This window comes from Colletes latitarsis, chromosome 7 (assembly GCF_051014445.1).
Source record: "Colletes latitarsis isolate SP2378_abdomen chromosome 7, iyColLati1, whole genome shotgun sequence".
NCBI lineage: Eukaryota > Metazoa > Arthropoda > Insecta > Hymenoptera > Colletidae > Colletes > Colletes latitarsis.
In genome coordinates, this window is record NC_135140.1 from 10,517,813 (window position 1) to 10,544,934 (window position 27,122).

The 27,122-nt window shown below is 32.4% G+C and overlaps 1 protein-coding gene across 7 annotated transcripts in view; it reads left to right on the forward strand.

The window, feature by feature from the left end:
* Cher (filamin A protein cher) overlaps nt 1-27,122 on the forward strand; it is a 63,036-nt gene that overhangs the window by 34,190 nt on the left and 1,724 nt on the right. For 6 of the 7 annotated variants that reach the window (XM_076769806.1, XM_076769805.1, XM_076769807.1 and 3 more), the window contains 6 exons: nt 13,467-13,607; nt 16,117-16,419; nt 16,505-17,560; nt 22,040-22,233; nt 24,941-25,382; nt 26,170-26,373. In XM_076769806.1, the coding sequence (XP_076625921.1) occupies nt 13,467-13,607; nt 16,117-16,419; nt 16,505-17,560; nt 22,040-22,233; nt 24,941-25,382; nt 26,170-26,373 (2,340 nt within the window). Of the gene's footprint in view, nt 1-12,630; nt 12,650-13,466; nt 13,608-16,116; nt 16,420-16,504; nt 17,561-22,039; nt 22,234-24,940; nt 25,383-26,169; nt 26,374-27,122 lie in introns of those variants that run through there. The other variant, XM_076769810.1, reaches the window with a different exon arrangement.

The window sequence follows — 27,122 nt, forward strand, 5'->3', positions numbered from 1 at the left end:
TCCTTGACCCCGCAAAATAAAAAAAACCCCATAAAAGAGGTCTAATTTTCAAACTGCCATAACTCCGGCAATAGTGAATATATTTCAATGAAACTTTTTTCTGAAGTAGAGCTCATGGGTACCTACAAAAAAGTATTAGACAACTTTTCTGTAGGGCGTCAAACAAAATTATTACAAATGAAAAACGAATTTTTAAGAAAAATCGAGGGGGGATAGGTGCTTAAATTTTTCGATGAAAAAAAAAAATTTCAAATTGTTTTAAAAAAATTATTTTTAGCTAGGGGGGTCAATTGCAATAATTTTTTATTAGTGAATATACCCCCGAAGTCCTACCAACTTCCGAGGAAAAAATTCGAGGAGTAAATTTTTTTGACAAAATTAAAAAATTTCAAATCCTTTTAAAAAAATTATTTTTAACTAGGCGGGTCAATTGCAATCATTATTAATGAATAGATATACCCCCAAAATTCTACTCAGTTTCGAGAAAAAAATTCAGTACGAGCGGAACTTTAAACGTTAATAACTTTTTATCGAAACCTTCATCAACAAATCGATATTCTTGATTTTCGTCCTATTTTGGCTTCTAGAATCTCCCATTAAAATTATTCTCAGGGTTGGTCAAACACTCTATATATAATTTTGATATTCACAAGATTTACAGAATTCTTGTTTTTGAAGAAAATAATTATTTGGGCAATTCATATATATAATTTTGATATTCACACAATTTACAGATTCTAAATTTTTTTTCAGAGGTAGCCGAACACGCTGTATGCAAAATAACAACGTAATAGTATAGAAAGAATTTTACAAATATCTCATAAACTAAAGCCGAGCGGGGGTTATAGCTATAAACAATATGTATTCAGAATGATGAGTACTATAACATATTTGAAAATCATCGAAGTCGGTGAGGAGTCCCCTATTATAAACAATTACCGTTTATCACTATTATGTAAAATAATTACATTCATTACATATTCGAGAAGTTCTCTGATTAACTGCATTTGATGTTGCAACTCGGTGCATAAAAGTTAAGTTGGACAGACATATATATATATATATATTATACCGCAGGAAGACAAAATTTTGCTCGATCCGTTAGTTTTGATGCATCGGTTTCGCACGTGGAGTATTAAACTGTGGGCGACGGTGATCTTATAATTGGACAACGTCCTATAGCAATTTACGAAACCACAATTTCTTCGAATGTTTGCAAATGACTGACCGAGTTTTGGAACAAATGTACATCCTGTCCGAACCGACACCGAGTTCTCTTTGAACTACTGTTCAACGTTCGCCAATCTATGCAGTCGTAGACAGAAATCTTTTGTCTAGTTCTGCATCAACTTCTTTAGTGTTTGCAATTGCATCTTCAAAGACGTGGCGTCGATTTTACACTTACTCCATATTTAAATTTAGTTCGAGTCCGCGTCATCGTATTTTGAAAAATTTTATTCCCTATCGATAAAAGGGGAAGATACTAATATTTTTGGAAAAATCAAAGTCACGCTTATCTCCATAATTAACTCCACGCTAACTCCATATTTGAATTTAGTTTGAGTCCTTGTATTTCTTTAAATTTCGTCGGGTATCAAGAAAGGAGAAGGAGAATAATATTTTTGGGAAAAAGTAAAATCATACCGCGCATGTTATTACTGTAATTATGTTCATAGTACATTTATGAGTCAGGTTTGAGATGAACAATGTCGCACGATACTCGAAAAATTGGATGTCGATCAATGGCTACTGCCAAACTGAATCTTTTGTCACTTAATAAATATTTAAATTTTAGTAGTATGTATTTATATACGAAATACAAGGAAACATGAAACGGTACATAAAATTACATTGTACTTTGCTTTAAAACATACAAAATGAAATGAGCTGGATTTTGAGTGACATGAATGAAAGAGTCAACCGGTTAAATGCCAAACAGCGTGGTCATGCTTCTCTTGTTTAACGTGGAAAAGTGCCAATTAGAGTCGTAGTAGATTCACTGTTGATGGGTTATATTTTGAACAAATGGGTAATGGTTTCTATTTCGAATAAACTAATCTATAAAACCGTCACAGCGGAGCTATCCTTGAACACTACGCGAAATGCTGCATGATGGGACCAAAGAATGAGGCGCCATTTTTAAGGAAACGAGAAAACCATGAATGCATCGCTTGGCACGTTTCGACGAATTCTTGTTAGAAACATAATAATATAACGACACTAAAATATTTGAACAACGATATTTGTTTTATTGATAATTATTTATTTCTTGAAACAAATCTTCTTTCAAATACTAAATTGCGTGGATTTGCTCAATCTCGACGAAACAATCGCTTCGGAAATAAGTACAAGCTAGATTCAAAGGTAAAATAAGACGAAAATAAAGAATACCAATTTGTTGATGGAGGCTTCGTTAAAAAGTTATTAACAATTAAATTAAAAAATTTCAAATTGTTCTGGAAATATTATTTTCGGTTGAGGGGATCAATTACAATCATTTTTGGTGAATAGACACACCCTCGAAATCCTAACCATTTTCGAGAAAAAAATTCCTAAACGAAAATGTAATTTATGGTCAGAAATGTTGCCCGACGCGAATCTTTAAAATGTCATAACTTCTGAACGGATTGGACGATTTTAATGTTCAAAAAGCCAAACGCCGCGTATTTTAGTGTAGAATATGTAGCAATTGTAAAAATATTCGAAAGGTTGTTCTTTGGCCCTGTAATGTTAGAAAAACCCTAAAAAAATGGTTTAATTTTCAAACAGCCATAACTCCTATAATAGTGAATATATTTGAATGAAACTTTTTTCGAAAGTAGAGCTCATGGATGCCTACAAAAAAGTATTAGACAACTTTTCTGTGGGACGTCAAAGGAAATTACTAAAAGTGAAAAACGAATTTTTAAGAAAAATCGACGAGGCGTAGGTGCCTAAATTTTCGACGAAATTGAAAAGTTTCAAATCGTTCTAAAAAAATTATTTTTGATTGCAGGGACCAATTATAATCATTTTTGGTCAATAGACATACCCTCGAAATCCTAACCATTTTCGAGAAAAAAATTCCTTACCGAAAATATAATTTCAGACCACAAATGTCTGCCCGAATTTTCATGCGAATCTTTAAAACGTCATAACTTCTGAACGGATTGAACGATTTTAATGTTTAAAAAAGCAAACTACGCGTATTTTAGTGTAGAATATGTAGAAATTCTAATAATATTCGAAAAGTTGTTCCTTAACCTCGAAAAATCAGAAAAACCCCATAAAAATGGTCCCATTTTCAAACGACCATAACTCCTACAATAGTGAATATATTTCAATGAAACTTTTTTCTGAACTAGTGCTCATAGATACCTATAAAAAAGTATTACACAACTTTTCTGTAGGACGTCAAACGAAATTACTAAAAATCAAAAACAAATTTTTAAGAAAAATCGACAGGGAGTAGGTGCCTAAATTTTCCGACGAAAAAAAAAAAATTTCAAATCGTTCTAAAAAAATTATTTTTAGCTAGGGAGGTCAATTACAATAATTTTTGGTGAATAGACATACTCCCGAAATCCTACCCACTTTCGAGAAAAAAATTCAGTACAGACGAAACTTCAAACGTTAATAACTTTTTAACGAAGCCTCCATCAACAAATTAGTATTCTTGATTTTCGTCTTATTTTGGTCTCTAGAATCTCCCATTATAATTTTTCCCAGGGGTTGCCGAACATCCTGCATATTTTCAAATATTTAAAAAGCATGCAAAAAAATGAAAATTGTAAAGTTTATGCAGTTATAAAAATAGATAATTTAATTCTAAAAATAACTATTATAATAACTACTATGGTACCATAGATAGAAATAGTAATTTGGCGATCGATCTTTCGCTTTCGACGAAAACAATTTGCAACAATTTGTACGGCTCTGCACTGTGCATGATTAAAGTTGCAGTTTCGCGATAATTATTGCTCATTCACGAATCGCGGCGTTCGAGCGTGGGCAGGATATACGAAATGACAAGTATGACAGGTTCGTACTCGTATTCTTGTTGTTCGTTCTCCACCATCGCACCGAAAATATAGTCAGAGTGGATGACAGTGAAGGCAATAAGAAGGAAGGAGGGAGCGAAAGAGAGATATGCGAACGGTTGTGTGGCGGAAGCAAGGCGGTGATATTAATATTGGATGATTAAGTGGCTCCGGATGTGCGGATTCGTCATTGGCCCAAAAATCGTAACCTGAATCTAAAAACCGCCGGCGACGACGCTGCTCGTAGAAGAAAAATGCAAAAAGCAAAATACTTTTTTTCATAGTTCTTTTCTTTCTCTTCGTTACGCCCGTATTAAATTTACATCGAGCTCGAACATTCGAAATTAACGAATAAACAATAATAATCGTGACGATCGGGCCTCTTTTTTATTATTTTAAAATATCAAACGGAGAAACCACGATTTTAACGATTTCAATATTACGTACACCTTTTTTAAAAATACACATATATACATATATATAAAAATTATTTAATGGAATCACAAAATTTATATTCTATAGTTGGAAGGGTTTAACTTGATAATGAGATGTGACTTCTTGTTTAGGCTTCTTTTCTATTATTTTAAAATATTGAACAGAGAAACCATGAATTTACAAGTTTTTTAAAAATATACATATATAAAAATTAGTTAATGAAATCAAAAAATTTATATTTTACAGTTGGTAGTTAATAATGAGATGTAACTGTGGTCATTGAATTTTTCTTTGTTTCCTGTCGATCATTTTGTATCGATTTGAGGACGTTCGGTTTCCTGTTTTCGATGTATTTAAACGTTTCAAGCGACACGAACTCGCCCGAATAATGTGTTCGTCGCCCGGACTCATCTAAATTCAGTTGTTTGTAATTAGTCAAGAGACGCGATCACTTCTCGTATTACCTCTGGCACGCGTTTAATGTGCACGAGTGAGTTGATCCGCTTGCTCGACGACTTCCTGCGTAAAGTGAAAACAGCAACGCGAGTGGAAGAGAGGACAGGATGTTACGCGCTAAATTCCTCCCTTTTCTATCTTAAGAATTTCGGGATTCCTTGATAACGAATTACATAACTCCCCACTTAAATTATCGAAAACTTACAGACTCGTAATAAACTTGTAATACAAAATATAAGATTTTATATATAGAGTCGTCCAATTAAAAAATTCTGCTATATTTTTCTAATATTTTTGTGTTACCTATTCACTATGATAATAAATGTAATATTTACAATAAAAAGAAGAGCAAAATATGCGATTTTATATATAGAGTCGTCCAAATAAAAAATTTTTGTTATATTTTTACAATATTTTTGTGTTACCTATTTACTATGATAATAAATGTAATATTTACAATAAAAAGAAGATCAAAATATGAGATTTTATATATAGAATCGCCCAATTAAAAAATTCCGCTATATTTTTATAATATTTTCGTGTCACCTACTTACTATGATAATAAATATTACAAAACAAATTCCGCTATATTCTTATAATATCTTTGTGTTATCTATTTACTATGATAATGAATGTAATATTTTAATATTTTGTAATAAATATTACATTTATTATCATAATAATTAAGTAACAGAAAGATATTATAAAAATGTAGCGGAATTTTTCAAATTTTCGCCTGTATAATAAAATGAAAAGCAAAATATAAGATTTTATATATAGAGACGTCCAAATAAAAAAACTCCGCTATATTTTTATAACATTTTCGTGTCACCTAATTACTATGATAATAAATATTACAAAAAAAATTCCGCTATATTCTTATAATATCTTTGTGTTATCTATTTACTATGATAATGAATGTAATATTTTAATATTTTGTAATAATTTAATGTAATATTTTAATATTTTGTAATAAATATTACATTTATTATCATAATAATTAAGTAACAGAAAGATATTATAAAAATGTAGCGGAGTTTTTCAAATTTTCGTCTGTACAATAAAATGAAAAGCAAAATATAAGATTTTATATATAGAGTTGTCCAAATAAAAAATTCCGCTATATTTTTATAATATTTTTGTAATATTTATTATCATAGTAAATAGGTAACACGAAAATATTATAAAAATATAACAAAATTTTTTTATTTGGACGACTCTATATATAAAATCTTATATTTTGCTCTTCTTTTTATTGTAAATATTACATTTATTATCATAGTAAATAGGTAACACAAAAATATTAGAAAAATATAGTACAATTTTTTAATTGGGCGATTCTATATATAAAATCTTATATTTTGATCTTCTTTTTATTGTAAATATTACATTTATTATCATAGTAAATAGGTAACACAAAAATATTATAAAAATATAGCAGAATTTTTTAATTGGACGACTCTATATATAAAATCTTATATTTTGTTCTTCTTTTTATTGTAAATATTACGTTTATTATCATAGTAAATAGGTAACACAAAAATATTATAAAAATATAACGAAATTTTTTTATTTGGATGACTCTATATACAAAATCTTATATTTTGCTCTTCTTTTTATTCTAAATATTACATTTATTATCATAGTAAATAGGTAACGCAAAAATATTGTAAAAATATAGCACAATTTTTTAATTGGATGACTCTATATATAAAATCGTATATTTTGTTCTTCTTTTTATTGTAAATATTACATTTATTATCATAGTAAATAGGTAACACAAAAATATTATAAAAATATAACGAAATTTTTTTATTTGGATGACTCTATATACAAAATCTTATATTTTGCTCTTCTTTTTATTGTACAGGTGAAAATTTGATATGTAGTTTATTTTTAATCTACTATACTTTTACACTAAAACTAATATTTCTTAATCTTGTTTTGAACATAATTTAAGATAGAATTTATAATTTCTCCCTCCAGACTTCCAACATTAAAATTACTTTATAATAACGTTACATCTAGCTGATTGTTAATAATATCACATTCAATAATCGTGTATTTTCTTTTTTCCGAATACATAATACTAGAGTATTTATATACGTTATACTAGAAGTTATAATATGTTTCACGATGGTGTACATGTTATTTATTCAGTAATTTTAATTAGCATAAGCGACCACAGTTTTTATTTTGTATATTAGTATATCCTACTAAGGTGTTGAAATATTTATTCGAGTTCGTTCGAATGTAGCGTCTTCCTTCCCAAAGAAATAGTTTCATATTTGCACGTAGCTATTTCAAAAATGTATACGCGTGACGTGCCTGAAATAACTGCGTGCATGAAATACGGGATAAATATTTTGAAGATGTTTCGAATATTCTGCATATTTCTGCACTTACACTGAGATCGAACGGACGTGCCACGAACATTACAATTTACTTTCGCGATTCCTACAAGTTAGCGATTTCCTCTAAAACAGTTGTAGTAAATCGTGGATGTGACAATGGCAAACAAGCCAATCAAAACAACAAAATATCTAATAATAGATTGGATTAAAACTGATCGAAGAATGTTGTAAAGGACAGTCGACCAGGATAGTGTGAGGCCAGCTTAAATGTCTGTTTGTACTAAAAATATAGGAGACTACGCCCAGATAGATCTCTGCGTCTCATTAAATTTGGATTTATTAATACTCCTACTACCAAGAACCAATGGTATTTCTAATATTATAATCCGTTGAATATATTGAATATATCGAGTATTAACTAGTCAGACGCTAATCACACTATTGGAACGTGAATAGAAATGCAACAAGAAGAAGAGCGATATCTAAGAAAGCAAATAGATAATTTGAAAATACGTATCTTCTAATAATTCATTTATTTTTTTATCGTACCGGTGTTTACAATTTCAAAGAGATTCTGATCAAATCGAAGCTGTTAGGATAAAACCATTCTCTCGTAGTATAATCTTTCGAATTTCATTTTTTCATTAAAAACTGGAAGGACTCGTACGCGGGGAATACGATTTATTTCTGCGGTATGGAAATAAACGTGCGCAATCAAGAGTACAATTTAAGAAGACATTTTTAAGAGATACTATACTTCTTTGTATACGGTGTCCCGTAATATCTGGGATTTACTTTAGGGATGAATCGAGGCCAAGCCTTTGCTTCGAGCGAAATAATTCTTGGGCAAAATTTACGTTAGAAATTAGCTTCGTACAAGATGTAGAAATACAAAGGTATCGAAAATATTTTACCAACCTTTCATTTTGATTTTATGGTGTTTCGCGTTGTTGTAACTTCTTTGACAAATCGAAGTAGTATAATTGATTCCACTCGACTGTCTACGAACTAACGATAACGATATTGTTACGAACGATAATGTTCTTAACCGTCGATAAGAGCTTTCGATAAGAGAATTTTGGCTTAACTCCATTGGACTCTTGCGACGTTTCGAATCCATTATCTACAGAACCTCCATTGGGCAATGTTAGCACGTTGACTGCAAAACCAAAACTTTTAGACAATTGCAAACCACATAAATTGAGATTTCTCCTAGTATTTATTTTCGAATTCATTAATAAAACGATACAATGATCCTATTCGGATTTATTTCCTTCGACGTTTCAGTTTGAGAATTAATTGTTTTAGCTTCACAGTGAAAAGTCTCGTCATCCAATATGGCTGACATGACAGTCACAGTGGTAAGATTATTGCATCGAGACTATTGTCTTTAAATATAAAATCTACCATTAAACTGGGTTCCTCGTTATAGAGTATTTTGTATATTAAAAGGGTTGATACGTCGTCTAAAAAAAAGATTGATTTTGTAAACACTTTGTCTGCCATGGTGGTCACTGGTGAACGACGCTTCAATTTTACGTGTTTTGAAACGCTTACAATAAATGAATCTTAATAATATTTTTTGATAATGTCGTTGTCATTAGGAATACTAAAAAATGCTCAAATATTCCATTAAGGTATTGAATATTTCTATTTGCTATAATTTGAATAAATATCGAGAGAGAAGAGGTATTAAAAATTTTAGTAGGATCGAAAGATTTCACATCTCTAGAGTAAATGAATTTTGATAATATTTTTTAATAATGTCGTTGCCATTATGAATACTAAAAAAGAGCAAGCACTCCATTAAAGTATTGAATATTTCAATTTACTATAATTTTAAAAAGTATTGAGTAAAAACGTGTTAAGGAATTTGGTAGAATCAAAGAATTTCGCGTCTTTACGATAAATGTATCTTAATAATATTTTTTAATAATGGCGTTGTCATTAGGAATACTAAAAAATAACAAATACTACATTAAAGTATTGAATATTTCTATTTGCTATAATTTGAATAAATATCGAGAGAGAAGAGGTATTAAAAATTTTAGTAGGATCGAAAGATTTCACATCTCGCGAGTAAATGAATTTTGATAATATTTTTTAATAATGTCGTTGCCATTAAGAATATTAAAAAAGAGCAAGTACTCCATTGAAGTATTGAATATTTCAATTTACTATAATTTCAAAAAGTACTGCGTAAAAACGTGTTAAGAAATTTGTTAGAATCAAAGAATTTCGCGTCTCTACGATAAATGTATCTTAATAATATTTTTTAATAATGTCGTTGTCATTAGGAATACTAAAAAATGCTCAAATATTCCATTAAGGTATTGAATATTTCTATTTGCTATAATTTGAATAAATATCGAGAGAGAAGAGGTATTAAAAAATTTAGTAGGATCGAAAGATTTCACATCTCGTGAGTAAATGAATTTTGATAATATTTTTTAATAATGTCGTTGCCATTAAGAATACTAAAAAAGAGCAAGTACTCCATTGAAGTATTGAATATTTCAATTTACTATAATTTTAAAAAGTACTGAGTAAAGACGTGTTAAGAAATTTGTTAGAATCAAAGGATTTCGCGTCTTTACGATAAATGTATCTTAATAATATTTTTTAATAATGGCGTTGTCATTAGGAATACTAAAAAATAACAAATACTCCATTAAAGTATTGAATATTTCTATTTGCTATAATTTGAAAAAATATGGAGAGAGAAAATGTGTTAAAAAATGTAGTAGAATCCAACGATTTCTCATCTCTATGATAAATGAACCTTAATATTATTTTTTGATGTCATTGCCATTAGAAATACTAAAAAATAACAAGTACACCATTGAAGTATTGAATATTTCTATTTGCTATAATTAAAGAAAAAAAATTGAGTGAGAAGAGTCGTTAAAACATTTAGTAGGATCGAAATATTTCACATCTCCACGATAAATGAACCTTAATAATGTGTTTTAATAATGTCTTTGCCATTACGAATACTAAAAAATAACAAGTACCCCATTGAAGTATTGAATATTTCAATTTACTATAATTTCAAAAATTACTGAGTAAAAACGTGTTAAGGAATTTAGTAGAATCAAAGGATTTCGCCTCTCTACGATAAATGAACCTTAATAATATTTTGTAATAATAGCGTTGTGATTAGAAATAATAACAAATACTCCATTAAAGTATTGAATATTTCTATTTGCTATAATTTGAAAAAATATCAAGAAAGAAGAGTTATTAAAAGATTTCACATCTCTACAGTAAATGAATTTTGATAATTTTTTTTAATAATATCGTTGCCATTGTGAATACTAAAAAGTAACAAGTACTCCATTTAAGTATCGAGTATTTCTTAGCTATAATTTGAAAAAATATCGAGATAGGTGTTAAGAAATATGGTAGAATCAAAGGATTTCGCGTCTCGACCGACAGCTAAAAGTAACCATAAGCGAATGAGGATAATATGGCCGGACGTCACCGTGCGGCAGGTGCAATGGGGGGTCATCTTGGAGAGGAATGATTCATTAGGTTTAAGCGTGCGCGTAATTATACGACGTTGGACGAAACGTTATTTTATACGTAGATACTCGTCAGCGGGATAGAGGTGGTAGATTTATTAGACGCAAGGTGACTCCCGCGTGATATAAAGTCTGGCGTTAGACGTTCTGGAAAAAAAGAAGGTCTCCCCGGGTTGGCATGGTTAGGTCGGTAGCAATTCTCCTGCCCGGTTGGTCGTCAGTCGCGCCAGAGATATACCCTCGAGAAGTCAATTGACGCCGGGGATCCTGCTCAGGGGATCTTTGAAAAACGCCCTCTCGTGTTTTGGAAGCCGACGACGCTGCTGTGACGATTCGTTGGGAAGAGAAGAAATCCAGAGGGTTTCTTAACCGGTGTATATCTCGTTCGGTCGGTTTTTCTCCTGTCGCGACATAGGTCCGTGCATTCGGCGTTCAATCTCATTAGAAAGATCTCGTACTCCTCCGATGTTTCGTCAGCGCGAGGGATGATTTACCCTTACCGAGCAATCACACGAGCTTTCTGCGCATGGTGTTTGTATTAAATTATTTCACGGCGTTCTTCGAACCTACTCGGAGTCACCCACGATCGCTAGAGAATTTTCCGACGCGGACAAATTTTATTTATTAATACCGTACGAAAAGTTCGTAACCTGGAAATGGATTTACGTCTCGAAATAGATCGTCGACGAGTGTCTTCAACTTCAACGGGAACCACGAATTAATCGTTCACGCTTTGGAATTGAATTATTTTTTATAATCGTGTACATCTTACGAGTTTCTTAATTTCCTTTGCTCGATACATTTTTTAAAAGTAAACGTTAGTGTAAATCTAACCAGTGGTTTACGTGTAATTTTGAAACAAGTTTCCCCGAGGATATTTGCGATACAGAGAGAAACTAATTAAAATCTAGGTACTGTAAAGTTGGGAACATTTTATTTTATCCCGTGGAAATATGACGCTGATCTTCGCCAACGTGTCCAGATCGATGTCGTGGTAGGAATCGGAAAAGATGGAGACGTCTTCTGTCTAGACGCGCCTTGTCAAAGAAGTTATTCTCGGAATGACAGATACTTTACGACGCCACATTTCTTTTTCAATTCTTTCTGATCCGCGAAAACATCAGAATTCCTGGGAATCAAGCTTAATCCTTCGGGGGGCCGCGCGAATGGAACTTTTCGTTTATTCTCGGTTTAAAGTTATTTATAAGTTTAGTTTTTCGGGAAGCGAAAACAAGGATATTTATCAAGAAGGCGACCTACAAAATCTTCTACGCGAAACATATCTCTACCCTCTTAAAAGTTCTGTAACTCTACGTTTTTTTTTTATTTGAAAATACCTCGAAAATAATATTAAATCTTTCAATTCTTTTCTCGAAGAAGCAATCTGATATTAACCAAACAATCACCGTGTCGTTATTTAATTGCAGTCGATTACGATTACTCTACCCTTAAAAATTACGTGGGATTGATAAACAGGGGGTTTCCAGTGATTTTTATTTTCTGTCTCGTCCTCTTGTTTAAAGTTTCGCCATATATTTCGTCCCAAGTTGGAACCAAATGAATAAAGTTCGACGATTGGTTTTATCAGCGAGCCTGTAACGTTATTGATATCAGTGAGTCAATCGAGTTGTACCTTCAGAAATGGTTTGGGAGGAAGAGCCGATTGAAACCACATGGCAGGAGGTGTCGACGTTCTACAAACATGGATTGAAGAGCATTTCGTGCAGTCAGTACGATTACGCCGAGCGTGGGCCGATTTGTTACGCCAAGACCGATCCGAAGAATGAAGAAGAACCGCCACCAGGACTCGATTTCGCCCCATTAATTTTTCAGAGCCTTTACTACGTGCAAACGAGAAAAGGTTTCAATGTTCAGGAAATTATATTTAGTCGCTAGCTTGACCCGTTCGTTATTTAGTTCGAATATTAATTTCAATGATGGCGCATTGGGATGCTACGAGGTGGAAGTCGTTGGAAATTAGCGATAAAATAAATTTATTCTTAAAATAATTAAATATTCCTTCGCTGGCTGTTACACTTGAAATGGTACAATAAAAGTGATTCCTCTTAAATGCGTATTATTATTGTTGTTAAATTGAAATTCCACGGTGTCGAGTGCCAAATAAAATTAAGATTATCCGCACGTGAAATCCAGAAGCCGTTCGACGCAAGATATTTATACATTTGAAGTGATCTCAGAGTTTCGAAGTTTTTTTTTTTTTTACTGTAAAATCTTTTATGGAAGACATCGAAAATTTCAGAAAAATGTCATAGATGTTCTAAAAGAATTTGAACTGGCCATAAATTATATAATGTTTGGGTTAGCAGCAGGATTTTTATATTTTCAATGTAGCGTATTCGATGATCTATAAATATCGGGTACGACTTCTGAATTTTTTAGTCGCGATTTAATGCACAGGGTACACATAACCCGAATGTTTTGTAATATACAATCGTTGTTTAAAGTGTTCAATTTTAAACAATTTATCTTTTGTCTTATCTTAACGAGAAGTCGAAGAACAATAAATATACTGTATTTATTAGGAATTATATACGTCACGAATCGAACGTTCCTATTTAAACATTTTCTACCTTAGCACTAGGATTTTTAATTTTACACGCGCTTTATACTCAATAATGTAAATTATTAAGTCTGATTATGATATTTTATGATTTTAGCCGAAGTAAAGATGCCGAGTGGGAACGTGGATAAACCAGTGATCGAGGATAATCACGATGGCACAGTGTCTATTAGATACGATCCAAGGGAGGAAGGACAGCATGAAATTGCTGTTAAATTTAACGGTGAACATGTTCAAGGTTCGTTTTATTTTTTTAACGCCTCATACTACACTGGATATTTATCTGTTATAAATAAAAATTGAAATATACAGGGTATTCGGTCACCCCTGGGAAAAATTTTAAAGGGGGATTCTAGAAGCCAAAATAAGACGAAAATCGAGAATACCAATTTGTTGATGGAGGCTTTGTTAAAAAGTTATTAACGTTTAAAGTTCCAACCGTACTGAATTTTTTTCTCGAAAATGGGTAGGATTTCAGAGGCATGTCTATACATCAAAAATGATTGTAATTGACCCCCTCAACTGAAAATAATTTTTCCAAAACGATTTGAAACACATGAAATTTGAGGGGAATCATTCATTCATGATCAGACATTATATTTTCGGTAACGAATTTTTTTCTCGAAAATGGGTAGGATTTCAGAGGCATGTCTATATACCAAAAATGATTGTAATTGACCCCTGCAAACGAAAATAATTTTTCCAGAACGATTTCAAATTTTTTTTTTCGTTGAATTTAGGCACCTAATTAGATTTTCGGTAAGGAATTTTTTTTTCGAAAATGCGTAGGATTTCGGGGATACGTATATTCACAAAAAATGATTGTAATTAACCCCTGCAAATGAAAATAATTTTTCCAGAACGATTTGAAAATTTTTTTTTTCGTCAAAAAATTTCACCTGCCCGATTTTTTTTCTCAAAAATGGGTAGGATTTCGGAGGTATGTGTATTCACAAAAAATGATTGTAATTGACCCCCGCAACCGAAAATAATTTTTCCAGAACGATTTGAAAATTTTGAATTTAATTGTTAATAACTTTTTAACGAAGCCTCCATCAACAAATTGGTATTCTTGATTTTCGTTTTATTTTGACCTCTAGAATCCCCCATTAAAATTTTTCCCAGGGGTGGCCGAACACCCTGTATATGCAAAATCTAAAAATTATTCAAATATCTTAAGTAGGTGATCGCTTTAAATATATCTAAAATTAAATATCTTAATAATTTTTTAAATTTGACTGTAAATAAAAGTGTTTTCGGTAATTGTTTATAATAGGAGACTTTTCACCGATTTCGATGATTTTAAAATATGTTACAGAATTCGACATTCTGAACAAGTTTTCTGCAAAATAATTTTCTGCAAAATAACAACGTAATAGTATCGAAAGGATTTTGCAAATATCTCATAAACTAAAGTTGAGTAGGGGTTATACGTATAACAAAAATTTGTCGAGAATATTAAGTTCTATAACATATTTAAAAATTATCAAAATCAGCGGGGAACTCTATATTCTAAATAGTTGTCATTTTTTCACTGCTATCGATGAAATAAAATTTCTTTTTTGTAAGTCAACGTGAAATTTCTCCTCTAAAAATGCACATAATCAAAGTACTTTTGTTAATTTTTATTTTACGAATAATAAAACGTTGAATAAAGTTGTTTTCACTGCTATCGATGCAATAAAATTTCTATTTTGTAAGTCATAACGTGAAATTTCTGCTCTCAAAATGCACATATTCGAAGTACTTCTGTTAATCTTTATTTTACGAATAATAAAACGCCGAACAAAGTTGTTTTCACTGCTATCGATGCAATAAAATTTCTATTTTGTAAATCATAACGTGAAATTTCTCCTCTAAAAATGCACATATTCGAAGTACTTTTGTTAATCTTTATTTTACGAATAACAAAACGCCGAACAAAGATGTTTTCACTGCTATCGATGCAATAAAATTTCTATTTTGTAAATCATAACGTGAAATTTCTCCTCTAAAAATGCACATATTCGAAGTACTTTTGTTAATCTTTATTTTACGAATAACAAAACACCGAACAAAGTTGTTTTCACTGCTATCGATGCAATAAAATTTCTATTTTGTAAGTCATAACGTGAAATTTCTCCTCTAAAAATGCACATATTCGAAGTACTTTTGTTAATTTTTATTTTACGAATAATAAGACGCCGAACAAAGTTGTTTTCACTGCTATCGATGCAATAAAATTTCTATTTTGTAAGTCATAACGTGAAATTTCTTCTCTAAAAATGCACATAATCAAAGTACTTTTGTTAATCTTTATTTTACGAATAATAAAACGCCGAACAAAGTTGTTTTCACTGCTATCGATGCAATAAAATTTCTATTTTGTAAATCATAACGTGAAATTTCTCCTCTAAAAATGCACATATTCGAAGTACTTTTGTTAATCTTTATTTTACGAATAACAAAACGCCGAACAAAGATGTTTTCACTGCTATCGATGCAATAAAATTTCTATTTTGTAAATCATAACGTGAAATTTCTCCTCTAAAAATGCACATATTCGAAGTACTTTTGTTAATCTTTATTTTACGAATAACAAAACACCGAACAAAGTTGTTTTCACTGCTATCGATGCAATAAAATTTCTATTTTGTAAGTCATAACGTGAAATTTCTCCTCTAAAAATGCACATATTCGAAGTACTTTTGTTAATCGTTATTTTACGATCAATAAGACGCTGAATAAAGTTGTTTTCCGTTGATTAGGTTCACCGTTCAAGTTCCACGTGGATTCCTTGGCGAGCGGTTACGTCACGGCGTACGGACCAGGGTTGATTTACGGTGTATGCGGCGAACCTAGGAACTTCACCATCTCCACGAAAGGAGCCGGAGCAGGTGGTCTTTCGTTGGCAGTCGAGGGGCCCAGTAAAGCCGAAATATCGTGCCACGATAACAAGGATGGGACCGTTTCAGTTTCTTACTTGCCGACCGCGCCCGGAGAATACAAAATCAGCGTCAAGTTTGGCGACAAACACATTAAGGGTAGCCCCTACGTTGCTAAAATTACAGGTACATCTACCTCCTCGTCACTATTCGCATTACCAATCACCCATGTTTTTCTGTCTGTTCTAATTCCTCTCATCGTCTGTTCCAGGCGAGGGTCGCAAGAGGAACCAAATCTCTGTCGGTTCCTCCAGCGAGGTTCAACTGCCTGGAAAAGTCGCTGATTCCGATATAAGGTCGCTGAACGCCTCCATCACGGCGCCCAGCGGTCTCGAGGAGCCGTGTTTCCTGAAAACGCTGCCCAACGGGAACATGTGCGTCTCGTTCACCCCCAGAGAGGCCGGCGAACACACCGTCGCCGTGAAAAAGATGGGGAAGCACATACAGAATTCACCGTTCAAGATCGACGTGAAGGATCGCGAGGTTGGCGACGCGAAAAAGGTCAAAGTATCCGGTGCTGGCTTGAAGGAGGGTAAAACTCACGTCGAGAACAATTTCTCGATCGACACGAGGAACGCCGGTTTCGGTGGTCTGTCGTTGTCGATGGAGGGGCCCAGCAAAGCAGAGATCCAGTGCAAGGACAACGAGGACGGCTCGTTGAATATCTCCTACAAGCCCACGGAGCCGGGTTATTATATCATGAATCTGAAATTCGCCGACCATCACGTGGAAGGATCGCCCTTCACCGTGAAAGTTACCGGGGAGGGTAGCAATCGTCAGAGGGAAAAGATTCAAAGGCAAAGGGAAGCCGTGCCCATTACGGAGGTTGGTAGTCAGTGCAAGCTGACGTTCAAGATGCCTGGTATCACGTCTTTCGATCTTGCCGCGACCGTCACCTCTCCTGGAGGCGTGACCGAGGACGCGGAGATCAAGGAAGTCGAGGATGGTCTGTACGCGGTCGCGTTCGTACCCAAGGAGCTCGGAGTGCACACGGTGTCCGTTCGTTACAAGGAAATGCACATCCCTGGTTCGCCGTTCCAATTCACCGTGGGTCCTCTGAGAGACGGTGGCGCGCACAGGGTTCACGCTGGCGGTCCCGGTTTAGAAAGAGGCGAACAAGGCGAACCGTGCGAGTTCAACATTTGGACCAGAGAAGCTGGAGCTGGAATCCTAGCCATATCCATCGAGGGACCTAGCAAGGCTCAGATTGACTTCAAAGATAGAAAGGATGGCAGCTGTTACGTCAGTTACGTCGTTTCTGAACCTGGTAAGCTCCTAGCGTTGCCTCTACTTTTACCGTGATGATTGTTAAAGCTGAACATATGCAAAATAGCACCGTAATAGCCGAAACTGAAGCCGAGCGGCGGTTATATATATAACAAAAATTTGTTCAGAATGAAATCGGTGAGGAGACCCCTATTCTAAATAAATGTTCGATGGGCCTAGCGAGGCTTAAATTGACTTCGAAGATAGAGAAGATGGCAGCTGTTATGTCAGTTACGTTTTCTATGACGCTTGTTAAAGCGATTCTGAACCTGAAACACTTTAAGCTATGGATTCGCGTGCATATTTTATATTTTTCGATTCATTCCAGGCCACGATCGACATACTACTTTTCATTTATCGATTTAACCCAAAATCATATCATGAAATCACTATTTTATCAAGTCGAATACAAGACGCACGTATTCACAACGAAACGAGAACGTGCAGCGGGTTTTTAATTTTCTTTTTTTCTTTTTTAAAGAATCGGTCTTTCCAAAAATCCCATCTTATGCGTTAATTATTTTCCACGCGAGTATGTTGAATTATTTTGAAGTTAACGTTGGGTTCAAGTTCCTGTGTTTGATTCATGTGGCAGCTGTAATGTGTGATAAATTTAGCACGTTAAGAGCGAATAATTGAACAACTATACAGGTTGGGATACAAACTTTGGTCACTGGATTTATTATAATAATAATAGTTTTAGTTATTTTTTGGGTAGAGTTGTAACAAGGAACTCGGGGACTTTATTTTTTTAAATGGAACCTTATACTTTTTGGTTTTTTTAACATTTTGATCTTTTTAAACACTGTAAAGTAAGGATTTGCGTGCATATTTTATATTTTTCGATTCATTCCAGGCCACGTTTGACACTCTACTTTGCATTTATCGATGTCTTGCTTGATAAGAAAAATTGCAAATGTAATTTCTGAAATTTAAAACTAGGAATACTACTCAAACTGAATAAAAATTAGTAGTTTAGTGTAACAAGTATTACAATTTGCTTGTTATAAATTGCACAAAACTGTGATTTTTATCAAACTAAAAATCAGACAGGAGGAAAATTACTTTTAGTCGAGGAAACAATTTCTGTAATTTCGAAAACCTAGATGTTTATTTTTAGTGTCGTATGTTAAGAAACTTGGAAACTACAGACTACTATTTACTTCTGTTATATGGATGCATTATACATTGTATTGTGTCGTAATGAAATATTTTACGCGAACAATGCGGATGTTAAAGTAACAAAACAGTTGATTTAACGGTAATTATTTATAATAGGGGGCTCCTCACCAATTTCGATCATTTTCAAATATGTTATAGAACTCAACATTCTCAACAAGTTTTCGTTATATATATAATCCTTCGCTCAATTTAGTTTCCGAGATATTTGCAAAATAACAACGTAATAGTATCGAAAGAATTTTACATATATCTCGGAAACTGAAGCTAAGCGGCGGTTATATCTATAAACAAAATTTGTTCAGAATGATGAGTTCTACAATATATTTAAAAATTATCGAAATCGGTGAAGAGACCTCTACTCAAAATAAATGCTAATTATTTATAATAGGGGACACATCACAGATTTCGATTATTTTCAAATATATTATAGAATTTATTATTCTGAACAAATTTTGCTTATATGTAAGGTGTTCGGTCACCCTTGGAAAAATTTTAATGGAAGATTCCAGAGGCCAAAATAAGACGAAAATCAAGAATATCAATTTCTTGACTGAGGCTTCATTAAAAAGTTATTAAAAAATTAAATTAAAAAATTTCAAATCATTCTGAAAAAATTATTTTTGGTTGCGGAGCTCAATTACAATCATTTTTTGTAAATAGACATACCCCCGATATCCTACGCATATTCGAGAAAAAAATTCATTACTGAAAATATAATGTCTGACCATACCATTGATATGTTTCACTAAAATTGCATGCGTATCTTTAAAACGTCATAACTTCTGAACGGATTGGACGATTGTAATGTTTAAAAAAGCAAACTACGCGTATTTTAGTGTAGAATATGTAGAAATTGCAAAAATATTTGAAAAGTTGTTCCTTGACCCCGCAAAATCAGAAAAACCCCATAAAAATGATCCATTTTTCAAACATCCATAACTCCTACAATAGTGAATATATTTAAATGAAACTTTTTTCTGAAGTAGAGCTCATGGGTACCTACAAAAAAGTATTAGACAACTTTTCTATAGGGTGTCAAACAAAATTACTAAAAATAAAAAACGAATATTTAAGGAAAATCGACAGGGAGTAGGTGCCTAAATTTTCCGATGAAAAAAAAAATTTCAAATCGTTTTAAAAAAATTATTTTTACCTAGGGGAGTCAATTACAATAATTTTTGATGAACAGATATACCCCCGAAATCCTACCCATTTTCGAAAAAAAAATTCGGAATGATGTGAAATTTTTCGTCAAATTATATTAATACGTAATTGTTCATAATCTAAAATTAGTCTATTTTATTAGTATCTTGCCCAGGCTTGTTTCTTTTCTTTTTCTTTGTATTTTACTGTTAAAACATACTGCCTAATCTATATACCTTTTTTTGTAAATTTAAATATAAATATAATTATCTTCCAAAAATTATTGTTCCACTATTCGACAAATGTTTATGAAACTCGTCGTCTAATTATATATTACAGTATGTATATGTGTATAGTGACTCATAAAAGTATTGGAACGTTCGCTGCTTAAATTTTAAACAACAAAAATAAATAAAATCCCTGACATCAGGTAAAGAATAATCTATTTGGCGCGGAATGACTCGCATGCGTGGTCTCAGGGGCATGACGGGCCGAGAAAGATCAGAGAATGCAGTTTTAGAACATGCATCGCCGTTCAAGGTTACCATTTATCTAGAACACCTACTCCTTGTGTCGATCTTGAATCATTCTTTAATCATAGATCACTGCACACGCTTACATCCTAAAAAAGGGTATCGTTCCACTTCCAACAACAAAAATGTGTTATCCGATTATATCATTTTAAAAACTAAGATTTAAGGAAAATAGACAAGTTAGTCTGCCTGTGAAATAAAACTAAAAGTTTATTTGTAAACTTTTATTTCAATTTCATGGAATTTATTAATTTGGCTAGTTAGATAAAAAATAGATAGAGTAGTTATTCAGGCTGTGAAATAAAACTCAAAGTTTATTTTTAAACTGTTATTTTAATTTCATGGAATTTTAATTTGGCTAGTTAGATAAAAAATAAATAGAGTAGTTATTCAGACTGTGAAATAAAACTCAAAGTTTATTTTTAAACTGTTATTTTAATTTCATGGAATTTATTAATTTGGCTAGTTAGATAAAAAATAAATAGAGTAATTATTCTGGCTGTGAAATAAAACTCAGTTTATTTGTAAACTTTTGTTTCAATTTCATGGAATTTATTAATTTGTCTAGTTAGATAAAAAATAAATACAGAAGTTATTCAGTCAGTGAAATAAAACTCAAAGTTTATTTTTAAACTGTTTAATTTCATGGAATTTATTAATTTGGCTAGTTAGATAAAAGATAAATAGAGAAGTTATTCTCTGTGAAGTAAAACTCAAAGTTTATTCTAAACTGTTATTTTAGTTCCATGGAATTTATTAATTTGGCTAGTTCTCGTGGAACGTAACGTAATGTGATTCAGAAGCAAACGAAACGTTGCGCCACTAACGATAGAATGAATGAACACCGTAAAAAGACGATTATGTCGTATTTTTGCGCCATTGCGGTGGTTCCCGGTAGCGTCCATCGTGTATACTGTGCCGATCCAGAAATACCTTCGTCTATATTTGCGTCTAAGGTGAATTCATATTTCGGTGGCGAAGACTGCTGGACGTGAATTAGCGTAGTTGTTATATTTGGACAGTGTGCATAAAACGAGGGGAAGAGAGAGAGTCGAAAGAGAGAAAACATGGACGAATCGAGATCAGAAGTTGGAATCAGGCTGCGGAAAATAGTGGTTCGCGATCAAGCTGCGTTCAGTTGTCCATTTTCCGCCGTTTGGCCCTATTTTTTTTCAATTTTCCTCCACATCTTTCTATCGATCATCCAATTGAAATTTACGTCACGTAACTTTACACCTTCTTCTTTCTCCTTCGTTCCCCCGGAATTTTCTGTCTCGCGGATTCTCACCGTCGTACTTCCGGTTCTCACCTTCTCTCCTTTATCTATTCCGATCGCCATATTGGACGCTGATTTCTAACGGGTTTGGCGGACGCAAACAATGGGCACTTTCACTGCCACCACACAAATAATCCTCACGGGGAATGAATGTGATAATCCCATGGACGATGGTTAGTTAGATTAAAAATGATTCACGGATAAATAACGTAACGAAGATGCGACGTTTCCCATATTTTTTTTTTTTAAATAAACGAACATTAGATGCGCAAGGTCGAATTTAATTAATGGAAATCAGGTGTTCGAGATAGAGAAACGACGGTAACTTGTTTATTTGGATTTTCAGGCGAGTATAGGGTAGGAATAAAGTTCAACGATCAACATATTCCTGATTCGCCGCACAAGGTTTACATCTCGCCGGCGATGGGCGACGCTCATAAGCTCGAGGTCGCACAATTTCCGGAATCGGGCGTGCAGCCGGACAAGCCAGCCACTTTCCTCGTTCGCAAAAATGGCGCCAAGGGTGAACTCGACGCGAAGGTAAGCTTATTTACCTTCCCTTACGAACGTTCGTAAGACGATAAATATTTTCTACATTTACAGGAATTTATTCTATGAACCGATCAATCGCGACATTACGTCCTATCTATCGAGTTGCGAAACGAATAACTTCTCTTCGTAAATTTTCTACGCGAAAACAACCGCACCTAAGCAAAATTATAACCCTTCGTCGATTCCACAAAAGTATAACGGAATAAGAAATTTATTTTTGGTTTCGTTCTAGAGAAACTAATATATTTCTCGTTTTATCGAAGTTCTATTGTTCGGGGCAGTTGTTTGTCGAATAATTTGCAATCTGGGAGAATTTATTGGCGCGCTAATTGTACAATGCCATTATATAGATTTTGTTAGATGTACGAGTTTCGCAGACCTTCGGCTTTCTTGGGAACCAGCATCATTTTAGCGACGAAGTTCTTGCGAAAATCGCGCTTTAAATAACTTCTTGTGTAACGATGATGCCACATCAAACGGTCTGCATGGCAAACGCACGCTTTTCCAGTATACTACCGCCACACATAATTGACTAACCTGCGTCGTTCGAAGACCGGTGTTTATAGAAAGCGACATTGTCCATTGTAAAAGCAACTATTTCTTTTTTATATTAACTCTTTAAATACTCTAGAAATTTACTAAATATTGCTCGAAAACACCTACTAAATTCTATGATTTTAACGACTTACGTCGAAAATTAAATATTGTTCTTAAAAATGGAGATTTTCTGAATAAACTTTTTGCTCCTTATTTAGAAATAAAATACAAAAAGAAAGGCTTAAGAATATAAATTACAATAAAACAATGATAATATGTTGAGAAATCTTAAAACAAAATATGTATTACTTATTATAACTATTTCTTTTTTATATTAACTCTTTAAATACTCTAGAAATTTACTAAATATTGCTCGAAAATATCTACTAAATTCTATGATTTCAACGACTTACGTCGAAAATTGAATATTGTTCTTAAAAATTAAAGATTTTCTGAATAAACTTTTTGCTCCTTATTTAGAAATAAAATACAAGGGCTTAAGAATTTAAATGACAATAAAACAATAATAATTTGTTGAGAAATCTTTAAAAAAAATATGTATTACTTATTATAACTATTTCTTTTTTATATTAACCCTTTATATACTCTAGATATTTACTAAATATTGCTCGAAAACACCTACTAAATTCTGTGCCTTTAACGACTTACGTCGAAAATTAAATATTGTTCTTAAAAATTAAAGATTCTCTGAATAAACTTTTTGCTCCTTATTGAGAATTGAAATACAAAAAGAAAGGCTTAAGAATATAAATTACAATAAAACAATGATAATATGTTGAGAAATCTTAAAACAAAATATGTATTACTTATTATAACTATTTCTTTTTTATATTAACTCTTTAAATACTCTAGAAATGTACAAAATATTGCTCAAAAACACCTACTAAATTCTGTGCCTTTAACGACTTATGTAGAAAATTGAATATTGTTCTTAAAAATGGAGATTTTCTGAATTAACTTTTTGCTCCTTATTTAGAAATAAAATACAAAGGCTTAAGAATTTAAATGACAATAAAACAATAATAATATATCGAGAAATCTTTAAAAAAAGTATGTATTATTATAACTATTTCTTTTTTATATTAATTCTTTATATACTCTAGAAATTTACTAAATATTGCTCGAAAACATCTACTAAATTCTATGATTTTAACGAATTACGTCGAAAATTGGATATTGTTCTTAAAAATGAAGATTTTCTGAATAAACTTTTTGCTCCTTATTTAGAATTGAAATACAAAAAGAAAGGTTTAAGAATTTAAATGACAATAAAACAATAATAATATGTTGAGAAATCTTTAAAAAAAATATGTATTACGTATTATAACTATTTCTTTTTTATATTAACTCTTTATATACTCTAGATATTTACTAAATATTCCTCGAAAACACCTATTAAATTCTGTGTCTTTAATGACTTACGTAGAAGATTAAATATTGTTCTTAAAAATTACTATTCTCTGAATAAACTTGTTGCTCCTTATTTAGAAATAAAATACAAAGGCTTAAGAATTTAAATGACAATAAAACAATAATAATATATTGAAAAGTCTTAAAAAAAATATGTATCACGTATTATAACTATTTCTTTTTCATATTAACCCTTTAAATACTCTAGAAATTTACTAAATATTCCTCGAAAACACCTACTAAATTCTATAATTTTAACGACTTACGTAGAAGATTAAATATTGTTCTTAAAAATTACTATTCTCTGAATAAACTTGTTGCTCCTTATTTAGAAATAAAATACAAAGGCTTAAGAATTTAAATGACAATAAAACAATAATAATATATTGAAAAATCTTAAAAAAAATATGTATCACGTATTATAACTATTTCTTTTTCATATTAACCCTTTAAATACTCTAGAAATTTACTAAATATTGCTCGAAAATACCTACTAAATTCTATGATTTTAACAATTTACGTCAAAAATTAAATATTCTTCTTAAAAATTACGATTCTCTGAATGAACTTGTTGCTCCTTATTTAGAAATAAAATACAAAATGAAAGTCTTAAGAATTTTACTGACAATAAAACAATAATAATATGTTGAGAAATCTTAAAATAATATATATGTATTTATAATTTATTCGAAGTTCGAATCGTAAAATGGCTGTGTTCTTTCCGTAGATCGTATCGCCCAGTGGCATAGAGGATGACTGCTTCATTCAATCCATCGACGGGGACACGTACTCTGTGCGTTTTATGGCGCGAGAAAACGGCGTCCACAATATCCATATAAAGTTCAATGGCGTCCACATATCCGGAAGTCCGTACCGTGTTAAAGTAGGCAAGGTGGACGCAGACCCGGCCGCGTTGCACGCGTACGGAAACGGCCTGAAGGAGATCAAAACCGGCCAGAAAACGGACTTCATCATCGACACTTGCAACGCCGGAAGTGGGGCGCTGAACGTAACCGTCGATGGCCCGAGCAAGGTCGCGATGGACTGTACAGAGGTCGAAGAGGGTTATAAAGTAAGGTACACCCCCTTGGTACCTGGCGATTATTACATCAGCATCAAGTACAACGGATACCACATCGTGGGCTCGCCGTTCAAGGTTGCGTGTACCGGTGGGTATTAATAATTAACACTAAATCTATCGACACTTTCATGTATACCTACCACGACCGGTCGAATGACCTATCGTTTCCTTTTTTAGCGAGGCAAGGTACTTCTAATTGTGTTTTGAAGCTTATTCGTAAGATGTCTTTCTCTTTTATGTCGCGTATTTTAAAAATATACAATACTTTCACTGTAAATGTGCATACTTAGCACTTTAACTTCATAGAAAAAGTTTTCATTGGATAGAAGATGAAGAATTGATAGAGAAAACAATTGTTTACGAACAAAATGCTGGGATAATAATTACGCAAACGTCTTGTATACAAATTTTAATTTATTTTCAATTAAATAGAGAATTTTTATAATCCAATTTTATCGTACATCTTTGCTGAAATTTCTTTGGGCGCATACAATTAAAGAAAATTTCGAAATAAACATAGAAGACAGTATAAATAGTAATATTTGTTATCTTCAACGGATGGAGGATAAAATACCCTTTAAAATGAGTGTTCGTTCAAGTCGATAGCATAATTAGTAGAGATATAAGGGTTCGAAGCGTTTGTTTGCTTTTTATCGTTTACGTCGGCGCGAGGTCATTGACCGCGCGTGTAGATAGTAAACAGTGCGACTGTCGCGACTCACGTGCGAGAAAGAGCTCCGACGCGACGCGTTAGACGGAGACAGAGACAGTCAAATTAAAAAAATTACGCCGTGGTAGGTTTAGCGTTAAAATAATGACATTTTTAATTTTAAACTTAGAAAAAGCGAACAACACGAATATTTTTCGTTTTCCAGGCACGGATCTGGCGGAGAGAGGCGCCCAGGAAACAAGTTCGATCATTGTCGAGACTGTCCAAAAAATTTCGAAAGCTAAACAAACTGGACCAATTCTACCCTTGTTTAAATCAGACGCTAGCAAAGTGACGAGCAAGGGAATGGGTCTAAAGAAAGCGTACATGGGGAAACAGAATCAGTTTACCGTCAACGCTGCCGACGCTGGTAAAGTATCATTAATATTATTAAATATAATCTAATAAAACATATAGCGAATCCTCTTACACTGTATCTCCTGGTCCTTCATCCACATTGTTCAACAAACAAGACACAAATGTGTATAATAATGTTTTCTTAATTTCATTTTGTTTTGTAAATATTTGTCAACACATTTTCGTTAACAAATACGATATAATTTGAATCTATATTATTAATACAGATTTAATATTAAATATAAAAGACTCAATATGAGAAACTTGATACTTTAAGTCCTCTAAAGATTGCACAACGTTTCAATGTTTGAGAATATTGAAAGATAATAGTGTATAATAATATGTTTTCTTAATTTCATTTTGTTTTGTAAATATTTGTCAACACATTTTCGTTAACAAATATGATATAATTTGAATCTATATTATTAATACAGATTTAATATTAATATAAAAGACTCAATATGAGGAACTTGATTCTTTAAGTCCTCTAAAGATTGCACAACGTTTCAATGTTTGAGAATATTGAAAGATAATAGTGTATAATAATATACATTTATTAATTTCATTTTTTTTGTAAATATTTGTCAACACATTTTCGTTAACAAACACGATATAATTTGAATCTATATTATTAATACAGATTTAATATTGATATCCCTAGAAAGACTCAATATGAGAAACTTGATTCTTTAAGTCCTCTAAAGATTGCACAACGCTTGAATGCTTGAATATTGAAAGATAATATTATTTCAAAAAATGATA